The sequence below is a fragment of the Astyanax mexicanus genome, chromosome 5 (assembly GCF_023375975.1).
Source record: "Astyanax mexicanus isolate ESR-SI-001 chromosome 5, AstMex3_surface, whole genome shotgun sequence".
NCBI classification, from domain to species: Eukaryota; Metazoa; Chordata; class Actinopteri; order Characiformes; family Acestrorhamphidae; genus Astyanax; species Astyanax mexicanus.
Window position 1 is genome coordinate 27,883,242 of NC_064412.1, and position 11,559 is coordinate 27,894,800.

The 11,559-nt window shown below is 39.8% G+C and overlaps 1 protein-coding gene across 1 annotated transcript; it reads right to left on the reverse strand.

Annotated features, from left to right (window-relative positions):
- Nucleotides 1-2,149: 2,149 nt before the first annotated feature.
- Nucleotides 2,150-6,931, reverse strand: LOC103045489 (E3 SUMO-protein ligase CBX4). Its single transcript, XM_007234403.4, has 5 exons — nucleotides 6,769-6,931; nucleotides 6,587-6,630; nucleotides 6,006-6,071; nucleotides 4,412-4,478; nucleotides 2,150-3,898 (listed from the first exon to the last, which is right to left on the reverse strand). The coding sequence occupies exons 1-5, from the start codon at nucleotides 6,835-6,837 to the stop codon at nucleotides 2,576-2,578; spliced, it is 1,569 nt and encodes a 522-aa protein (XP_007234465.2). The 5' UTR covers nucleotides 6,838-6,931; the 3' UTR covers nucleotides 2,150-2,575.
- Nucleotides 6,932-11,559: the final 4,628 nt, after the last annotated feature.

The window sequence follows — 11,559 nt, forward strand, 5'->3', positions numbered from 1 at the left end:
TTCTAATTTATATGTTAACAGCAGATTTTGGTATGGGGTTAATAGTGTTCAGTGGTACATCTTCCTCTCCTAAAACCAGCCGGTGTAAAGTGGACGGGAGAGGAAGCCATTTTCTGTCTGAGTCAAACAGACAAGATGAAAACCGCAGCTTTAGAGGAAATGGTTGATGAGTAAAAGCCAGCCCTTTGAGTGGGACATTTTTTTTCTCACAGGTTCGTCAAAATGAGAGCTCGTCTATCTGATCTGTTCGGGCAGCTCCTCCAGCGCGGGTTCTGCTAAGACTAGCGCTATGCTAATGCTGCTAATGCGACTCTGACTGAGAGCCGTTGGCCGCCATGTTGGCTGCTGAAATATCGGAGTGCGTTGGTGAGAGTGGGGGCTGAAAATACCGCTCCTCTCCATCCTTCCTTTATTAAAATAACACGTCTATCGCTCACTCCACCCTACACACTTTTACTTTCAGCGTGGAACTATTTATTCACTCTCATAACCTCAAATAGCAGCGTCATTTATCGGGTTTCACTGACATTTCTAACGCAGCTGCGCAGCGCTTCTGACAGCTCTCCACAGGACTTTAAAAAAGAGCAAAACTCATCGTTATCTAACGTCATATTCTGTAAAGTGGTATAATTTTAAACATCCCGAAAAAACGTTAACAAAATTATAAAGGTATATATGTGAGTACATTTTCTTTTGTTGGCCATTTTATTATCACCACCAGCTTGTGTGGCATTCGTAGATAAACCAAACACATTCTTTACATATTTTATTTATTTAGGCATGTATGTATTTATCTAATTTTGATATGTTGTAGGTGGGCTTTTATCCCCTTAAAAGCCCCAGTTTGTTAAATCGATCACCAGTCCAGATCGATAACCGATAAAAGGGTAAATGGTGAGGGCTTGTTCGCTCGCTTGGACGAAGGAAAAAAGCATTTCAACTTCTTTTGTCAGATATAGTTTTTGTTGCAACATTGCTTTATTATGTCTTATAGTCAACTGAGAAGTTGGTTAAATATTAGGTTTAATATTACTATATATATAACAAAGAAAATAAATGTTGGACAAATGCAGCAAACACATGTTATGTGTCGGCAAAATGTATTTAGTCTCTTTGTGCAGTTTTGTTACATTTATTTTCATAAATACACAAGAGGAAAATCTTTTAATGTTTATTCAGTCATTCTCCAAGTTCACAAAAACAGGATATTTAGGTATTATATTCTTTTGGTAGAGAATCTTTGCAAACAAAAATAACTTTAACCAAAGCATGAGTTCAATAAATTGCTAGTAGAATGATCGGACTTTTAATATATAGCAGACCTCTGATAGGCTACTACAGACCGATCAATTAGACAGGTCAACATATCTCCGTAGCATACGGAGAACCGCGAAATGTATCTTAATTCGTTTTGGGCAACATGAAAGAAGTTTAATTTGCTTCTGCTTCTAAGCTAATGGCAGACAAATTAATACGGGTTTACATCCCACTTTTTCTTGGGCTCTAATGATACTGGCCTTAACATTATTAGAATAAGTAATATTTAGACAGAAACCTGGTAATTGTTAATTAACCTAATATTATTGCATAATAATAGGAATGGCGCTAAAACGATCAGTTTCGCCACCCAAATAATCCGAATATTACTTTTGTTTGTCTCTGAACAAATTGTAATGTAAATAGAGGTATATGACTCATTCCATATACAGAAAAGGTTTTGATTCATGCATTATACATATTTTTAATGTATAAAGCTTTAAGTTAAGAGCAGGGTAAAAAAAACATTCCTACATTTCTGTCCCATTAAAGGCCGGAGCAGCCACTACAGTCGGCCCAGTAATGTTGATGATAAAGCATGATGCTGAACACATCCAATGTAAAGACATTTAGTGGTAGAATATGTATGGACAGTGTGTTTAGCCCAGACTTATACCACCCCAACTGTGATAACAGCCTCCAACACTTCACATTTTGTGAAAGACAGGGCAAAGTGCACTGATACCAAGGCCCTGGACGATTACTGCTGCATCAGACAAGGAGAAAGGGTTGCCTGTTTACATGGCAGGGTCTTTCATACCATAACACACACAAACACACATGTACACCCATGCACAGGCCCTGATATACAAAACCACATTCACAGAAAATCTACTGACACACAAAAATAAGATTTTAATGTGCTCAGATGATCCTAAAGATACAGGTACACACTTTGTGTGTAAAAGGGTTTTTTCAAAACTCTTAAATTGCAAATTGAGAGGACAATAAAACATTTAGCATTGCAATACACTGCATTACATACACAAGTAAGTGCTTTTTAAACATATTAGCTTTCTGATATAAAGCACTGCCAACGGAAACAAGCCCCTGACAGAAACAAACCATTGCTGATTCATAATTACAAATATGGAATAGCTAGCATAATGAATCGGAATCAAAGCTTATATTTTATACAGGATCATAAAAAAATTAAACTGATCTTTAGGTGTGAAAGCAGAGCCTACTTTACATTTGTACAAATTAACAAAGTTATCAGTAGATTTTTTATAAGTATTTTTTTAAGCAGCAGTCATTTTTAGACAGTTACATATTCCTTGAATGTCACTGTGAGGCAGTTTGCCGTTACGTCTGTGATTATTATATTCCCAAGAAAAGGTGTAAAGCTGGAAACAGGTTTTAAGTCCTGCTCTTTCTCTGTCCGTGTAGACTGAGGCCCTGCCGCATGCTCAGCCCTTTTAGAGCCCCCATTAATCTGACAGTTTATGACTGAGTTGTTTTCCTTTCTTGCCCGTGAGCAGCTTAGGTCTATGGGCTCGTCCTGGCAGTCCAATTCCATTGCGTGTCCGTTTGAGTGCTGGTGGCCATTATGGTGGATACTATTGTTTTGACAATGACTTGTCCCTGGTGCACTTAAACTCCGAAAGGTTGAGAATTTTTTGGCCTCACTGTCCTGCTGTCTGTCTGGTTCTGAGTTACGCCGCTTGAGAGCTCCCAGGACGTTCCTCTGATCAAAATGATGAAGAGCTCCCTTATCTAAAGGCTTTGGATTTAAGCTGGACTTGGTTGTCAACTGCACTGGTTGATCATCAAGGTCAGGACTGCATGACTTTTGTTCTGATTTATTTGTCTTGACTGCCAGTGGGCTTGACGTTACTGAACCATCCACAGCAGGGAAGGAAGCTCCATTTGGTAATCCACACGGCAAAGGCCTAGTCTCATCTTTGCTGTCCTTTTTCCATCCATTCTCAGGGCTGTGCTTCTTAGAGTGCCTGTTCTTTTCCACAACACTGTCTGTCACTGCAGATGACTGGTTCTCCTGCAACTTCTGTTGCTGCTTCACCCCCATGTCCACTTCCCCGTTTTTAATCTTAGCGGCCAGTGTGCCATTTTCCATGTACTTACTCATGACAATGACAATGCGGCCATTTTTATTTTTGTTCTTCACAATCTTCAGCTTGCTGCTTATTCCACTGACCTGAGTAACATCCTTCATAGCAAGTTTCGGCTTTCCATTGCCGTCGAGGCTAGCTGGAAGCTTCTCAAGCTCCATAGTGATGTCCCTCACTTTGCCAAGACATCCAGAATCCTTATCTTGAACCCATTTCTGCTGCAGGGTCTGAGCTGGCTCTGTCTCCACCTTCTGGTACATTTTGGTGCTGGGCTGGTAGTGATGGTGCTTCTTGCTGTTCAGCTGGTAGTAGTGCTTCTTTTTCCCATTGACCAGAGTGTCCCCTGAGCTCTCCTTGCAGATGGGTTGGTAAGGGTGGTGCTTTTTGCTGTTCAGCTGGTACTGCTGTGTCTGTGCTGGGTCCACAGACATTTTGAGATAGCTGCTATTGTCTTGCGATGCCTCTTGCAGGCCAGAAAGGATGTTGGATCTCAGAGCAAATGATGGGACCTGAAATGAAAGCATAAAAAGATCTGTAAACCTCAGTTCTGACAGACTAACCTAAACAGCCATTCCACTGGAGGCAAACAATTATTTTTGTTATTAATGTTTTAACTAAAGCACAGCATACTCTGAAGACATCTATTAGACAGCTATTGGTCATGACAAGTAACATACTCTACACAGTGTAATAGTCATAAGAACAGAATACAAACTTACTTAATCCATATTTTGAGCATAATAGGCATAAGCCCATATTATATTTCTGAACTAAAGGTTGTGTATTACATACTTTTACACAGAACATTTATTTCCTTATGTAACAACACCCATCTGAGTCACAGATTTAAACACAGTGTGCAGTATTTTATAGAGTCAGAAAGTAAGCCAGTCTGCACAAATTCTGCATTACAAACGAATTTCCTCATCCATCTTGCATGCAGTGCAAAGACCCGACAACAAAACAGAATTAAAATAATTGAATAATAAGGAAAATTTACTGAAGAAGATACTTTTTCTCACCTGTGTAAGAACATGTTTCGGTTTTGGACCTCTTTTGCGGTATCCCATCATCTGCTCCTGCCGCTCCCTGCAGAAAGAGAAGAATGTTATTGTTTCAGCTGCAATATTTGGGTTGAATATGGTAAATATGACAGGATAAATGCCTTATTTTATTGTTATGTATGTAGGCCTCTACTGATTTGGCTTGTATAGAACCTTGTTACTACATACAGTTTAGGTTCAAAAGCAAAATATAAGCCATCAACAACGATGTTACATGTATACATCAGCTATCAGATAATGAAGGCAGTGCTGTTTCTCATAATCATGGCTTTGATTACTAAACTGTGGGGAAATTCCACCCCACGGCCCAGCATGAGGCAAACATTTTTTTTTCAATTTAAAAAAAGGCCTTTATATTTCACCACCTTTAATTTTTAACTTCTCTCAGCGTGTGTCACTAAAAACAAATACCAGGGTCAATTTATTTATTTTAAACCTCACTGATGAATCAGTCTGGCATGAGTCATGCACTGCAACGGGAAGAAGTAAGCCCAAAACAGTACACTCCTACAGGGGAATGAAAAATAGTCCATTCTGCCGAAATGTTTGTCATCACCTTTCCCCATCAAATTCCCTTTCTATCCAACTCCTCCTCCACCCCCCAACCCTAATTAAACCACACACACACACTCTCAGGAGAGACCTGCAATTACTCACCCTGGTATAGCCCGTCCCTGAGGGAGAGCACTAATGGCCCAAGCAGATGCCAGTTAGAGGCAAATGTGTGGAATTCGGGGTGGGGTGAGGTGGTGTGGGGGCGCACTAATGCACACCAAGTCTAGAAACTGTTTCAAAAAAGGATCAGGGTGTGTTTTGGCTCATGGCTGCCCCAACATTTACCATTTAAAACACTCATGCTGCTTTCTTATATTATATTACCATTAAGAAAGGAGGAGCATGATGTCAAATCTCGAAAAGGCCCCATTATAATAAGGAAAAGAGTAGCCAATAAAAGAAGAGAATTTTCTAGGAACTAGTAGCTCCTGTTTAAGCACGTACTAAATATATATATATATATATACAAACACACAACTCATCCAAAAAGTATTGGATGCTGCAGTTACATTCCTCCACAGCTCAATGCTGGTGTCTTTATACTCTTGTAATCCATACCTCACATTAGGCATGGTGTCAATAGATTCACATTTATATGCCTATTTTATTGGCAGTACGTCTGTACAGAGCATTAACATAGATATGTGTATGGGTGTGTAAATATATTTGTATCTTTATTTGTACATATAGCCCTATGTACATACATGTACTTGCATATGTGCACACAGACATACACATGCGTGAGTGTGTGCGCGCACGTGTATGGTGCATGTGTAGGTGTGTTTATACAGCATGCGACGCAGTCTGAATTTTGCCACCATTCCGACTGTTCTGCGCACGCGCGCATGTCTCTCCCGCTCTTGTTTGCTCAAGCACCCTCCCTCTGACAGCGAGAGAGAGAGACAGAGAGAGATAGATATATAGCCACAGAGGGAGAGAGAGAGAGAAAAAGAGAGAGAGAGAGAGAGAGATACTGTAACAGTTGTAAAAGCCTCACCTGTTTTGGAAGGCGACCAACAGGCGCGGGTCCAAGATGTTTTCTTCTGGTTCCCACGTGTTATACCTACAGAAAGAGAGAGAGAGAGAGAGAAGAGAGGCGTATGAGAGAGAAAGTGAGTGAGAGAGAGAGAGAGAGAGAGAGAGAGAGAGAGAGATGAGGGGGAGGGGATGGCGCGTGAACATGACCAGATCTCTCAACCAAACCCCGTTAAATGTGGCTGTCATCTTCACAGCAGCTCGCGCGCAGGGAGAAGCAGAAAAGCAGATAGAGGGTGAAATGCACATCACGCGCGAACACATCTCATAATACACCTTTAATGTTACGCGTGCAAAAAACAGTTATGTAGAAAAAATAAATGTTTTCAAATGGAAAACTACGTTAGAAACACATGCATGCTCCAAAATGCAATTTATGCTGTATATGAATGCAATAAATGCATGCAGCAGTCGTGCATCAGCCAGCAGGAGAAGCTGCTGTGCGCGCGGAATGAAGTTAGACTTCATCTTTTCCTTCCCCCGCTCTTACGCGCGCTCGCGCGCACCCACACACACACACACAGGTTAAGTGCACAAACTCACTTGGGTGACCAGCCTCTCCACTTCACCAGGTACTCAAAACGCCCCTGCAAAGAGACACACGACCTTCCGTTAGCGCGAGGAACTTTTTACAAGCACCAGATTAGGCTAATCCTCGTGCGTCAACAAACACCCTTCACCCCGCTGCAGTGAAAAACCTAACCGCTAAATCCCTCGGCTCTAACCTTCCGGACGCGCCTCTTCTCGATGCTCTCCACTGCGAAGACGTGCTCTCCCGCGGCGGGCAGCTCCATTTCGCCGCTGCTCGGTCGCTGGAGCCTCGCGCTGGGTGTCTGTGTATGTGTACGTCTGCGTTTGAGTGTGTGCTTTCATGCAAAATAGCCGTCCGCGTGACGTCGGTGGCGAGAAGGAGGCGTGATCGGCGCGCGACCACGCCCACAGTACACGGCGACTTCGGGCTGAGGTGCACCTACGGGGCTCGTGGAACTACTGAATTCCACGCGCGTGCTACCTCGACCAACCTGCTCGCGAGGAAGAGGTCCAGAGCTCCAACGTTCACAACGTTCAGAGCTCCTATGTGAACCAGCCACAGCTGTGTGATGTTGGCAGCTGTTTCTTTTACACGTTCCAGAAGATGAAAGAACCAGTGGTTGGAAGCGAATATTCTAGAACTTGGTGGATAAGAAAAATCCTTATTGCTTAATTCTAAATTAGTAATTGGTAGTAGAAAAAAGGGAGATCAGATTCTGGAAAACGGTATAGAAGGAGGATCATTGGGGACCAAACTAGATAATTGAAGGAGAGAACATCCTAGAACTGTGTGGATAAGATTTTGAGAACATTTTAGAAAAGTGAGGGAAAGAATCTAAAACTGTGGGGAGAAAGTAAAAATAAAGTAAAACTGTGTAGGAAATATTGTAGAAAGGGTATAGCTGAGCAACCTTCTGAATCAGCAAATATTAAATACCATTGCAGAGCTGTGTTAATACAAAAATAATTGGTAAGTTGTAAAACTGTGGATAAAGTATGCAATGTGTAGAACATTCTAGAACAATCTTAATGGGAATAACATTTTAGCAAGAATCAAGTGAATGGGGAGCATACCAAACTCTAGAACTATTGTGGATAAGAACAGTAAATAAGATAGAATTCTAAACCTGTGTGGATACAATTTGCATGGTTTACAACAGTCTAGAACAGACTGAATGTCGATGGAATTTCAACATTTCAAAATGAATAGATAGATCATTCTATAACCTTCTAGAACACATTATGATAACATTGCACGTGAATGCGGAAAACTTTATATATCAGTGTCAGAATAAGAAGGAATAATCTAGAACAGTTGAGAGTGGGAGAACATTCTATACTATATAGCATTACACCGGGAGAACATTTAAGATGGATGTTTTAGATAAAAAAAAACACAAGACCATTTCAGGACAGTAAACGCTGGGGAGAATATTGCAGAGAGAACAGTGTGAATAAAGAGAACTATCGCCAGCATGATAACTGGGATGACAATACAGTTAATAGAGCAGAACATCTTAGAACATCGTGAATGATGATGTGTTGAGAGATCCACCAGATGCAGGTCGGCGCCAACCGACTGTTTTATATTACTTGCAACTAAAATAATCATTTTTACACCCTGGTCATTGCAGCCACTATCAGGATATATCACGTTTATGTCGGGATAAGGGGAAGTCACCTAAAATTGTAAATGTAAACGCACCCAAAACGCATTTAAAACAGATACAAAATCAATCCCCAACCCAGTTTAGACCAGAGGTGGTCTGAGACATTTGAGCCACATGATATAGAAGTATGATATAAACGCACGTGCCAAAAATCTTACGAGGATACAATGCTAAAGCACGTGAATTGATCAGGTGTAAACGTGTGTGATTTCAGTCAGCATGCCTGATCCGCGTCTCGTGACGTGAAGATACTGCCAGCTCTTTAAACTGTGGATAATCAGATAACGACCAAAACATAATCACCATGGAGCATAATTAGTATTTTTTTAATAAACCTTTTTTTTGTACGTACTAAATTGACTTTGATGTACGAGGTACTAGAATGTTCTCTTAGATGTTCTTTCTCATTAACTCCAATCTCCAACGTCCCCCCTATGTAGTTTTAGAATGTTCTCCCCAGTCATATTATGTTCTAGAATATTGGACTTTATGGTCGCTAAAAATGACCCCTGATCTGGAATATTTTCCCTCTTTTACACAAGATTTGTTTATTTAATGCTCTACGTGATGGACACTTGTTATTTTTAGAATGCTTCACTTTCTGCATGGTTCTAGAACGTTATCCCCATTCATACTGTTCATAAATGTCACGGTTCCATCACCCCCCAACTTATAACCCACCCACTCACCCACCCATCGACCTCGGGCATCGCGCCATGCATTTGCGCATGGCATTATCGAATCGTCAGTGAGTGAGCTCCAGCTAAGCTCGAGGCTGCACAGCTGGACACTGACGGGCAGCAGCTGCTTCTATATTCGGGATTTAACGTGGCGTGGGAAAATGTCTTTATTGCTGTCTTTGTGCTCCACTATAACTAACCTAGATGTACAGATGTGGAAAAAACATTTAAGACCGCTTAAAAATTATGATTCTTTGAGTTTACCAAATTGAAAACCTCTAGAAAATAATCAAAAGGAAGATGGATGATCACAAGCCATCAAAAGCTGAACTGTAGCACCAGGAGTGGCATAAAATTATCCAAAAGCAGTGTGTAAGACTGGTGGAGGAGAGCATGCATGAAAACTGTGATTAAAAAAGTTACTCCTTAAAACATTATAATATGAACTTGATTTCTTTGCATTGTTTGAGGTCTGAAAGCTTTGACTTTTTGTTATTTCATCCATTTCTCATTGTATGCAAATAAATGCTCTAACTGACAACATTTTTATTTAAAATTTGGGAGAAATGCTGTTCGTAGTTTATAGAATAAAACATCAATGTTCATTTTACTCAAATATATACCTATAAATAGCAAAATCGGAGAAATTGATTCAGAAACTGAGCTGTATATACCCTAAGAAACTCATTCCCGTGTCTTGGTAAAAGCTGCCGTTTTGTAAAGTAATTAGCATCCGTTAACAAACAATAAAACGAACCTCAAGAATGTCCCCACAATGTGCGAAAAACATGCCAAGCTAAAAAAAAAATCAGCATCTCAAAGGTTAAATTTGGCGCCACCGTTCAGCCAATGACAGACGGGCACGCGACTGCCGTTCCATATAAGGTTATAAATCTACGCAGTTACTAAATGCGCGAGATGAACTGAAACTGAGCTGAAACTAGAATACAAATTCCTCTGCATTAATGCCCAAAACCTCAACACATTTCAGCCTTCTGAACCAATATCCATCTGAAAGTACTCAGTGTAAACCAAGCTGGTCTTAAATTCATCTAAACCCAAATTCGTATCACATCCATCTGTACTGAAATCCACTTAATCCCAAGCGCATTTGAACCTGAACCAAAATAAGAACTCATCTTAATCTAAACCCACTTAATTTAACTTCAGCTTGAACGTTTTAAGATCCAGACCCCTTTGAACCTTAAACTCAATACATTTGAATCAAAACGAGTCTAATGCCATCTGAACTCAAACTCATTTAAATATAAACACAGTGCACCAATTAAAGATTTATTGGATTAATATTACCTAACCCATATACATTTGGGTTAAAACTAATTCCATTTGAACTCATTTGAACCCAAACCTGATCCCAAATCTATCTGCACCAAAGTCTGTCTGACCAAAATCTATTCAATACAAATCTGACCTAAAGACAGCAAAAACAACAAAACATATTTTAGTTTTTTTTTATTGTTTTTAACATGTTATTTTAGTAAAAGTACTGATATTTTAATATATATATATATATATATATATATATATATATATATATATATATATATATATATATATATATATATATATATATAAGTATTTTAATAGGTTACATGTATATTTGTGAACTACTTGTTCACATGTTCTGTCTTAGCTTTACACCAGAACACACTTACGTAATAAACCCATTAAACTATTTTAGTGTTTAAATGAACACTGTAAACACTACTTTAGACTTTGGTTTATGGCAAAGGGAATACCCCTACACTATATTTCCTTATGCAGGTCCAGGAACAGATTGTCATTTATTGTGAGAGTTATAAAATACATGGGAAGAATGTACATATTTGTTTCTTACCAAAAGGACAAAAAAAATAGCATTTGACAATAGAGTGGCAAATCCCTGCAGCATAGAATTCCTAAATTCCACTAAAATTCTGTTGAACACCTTTAACATTTTTTGCAATAAAAGCACTCATATAACTATCAGTCATAACATTTAGATCACTGCCAGGTAAAGGTATTTATCTGGCTTCAATGAGTGGTCAGCAGTTATCTAGACAACTGGGGCTGAACATCTCCAAAACATCAGGCATATCTTGTGGGAAGTTCCCAGTATGCAATGGTCAGCAGGGATGGACTGGCCAAAGGTAGTAGCGGGGCAGTTCCCGATGGGCTGCTTTGTGTGTGGATAAAAATATAATTTGATAAAAGTTTTGGATTGTGCTTTGGTCTATGGTACTCGAAGTGCATGGCCATTAGCCAATCACAGACAGCAGGTGTATTAGAGACTCTTTGAGGAAACTTTAATTGATCTATTTTTAAAAAATCCATTACTAAATATTGTAGATTTTTATAGATAGACTGATACTGATGTGGAATTGGTGTTATTGGAGTGGGCTTGTCTAAAATAAAGCTTAGCTCTGAATTTAATTCCCAGTCCAGGCCTGCTCAGTACCTACTAAAGGTTCTAAAAAGAAGGACAACCAGTCAACCACCTACAGGGTCATGGGCGCCCAAGGCTCACTGATGTCAAGACTTAAAGTACCTGCTGCTTACGTCTTGGTGCCAAATACTAAAGGACACCAGAGTTCTTGTGGTGTTCATGCCATGACAGGCCATAGTCCTTCTGATA

Excerpts from the sequence above, each read along its gene's own strand:
- LOC103045489 (XM_007234403.4), bottom strand. The coding sequence starts at position 6,837 with ATGGAGCTGCCCGCCGCGGGAGAGCACGTCTTCGCAGTGGAGAGCATC. Across the intron at positions 6,072-6,586 it reads TGGAGAGGCTGGTCACCCAA|GTATAACACGTGGGAACCAG; the intron begins GTGAGTTTGTGC and ends CTCTTTCTGTAG. Across the intron at positions 3,899-4,411 it reads CGAAACATGTTCTTACACAG|GTCCCATCATTTGCTCTGAG; the intron begins GTGAGAAAAAGT and ends CTTTCATTTCAG.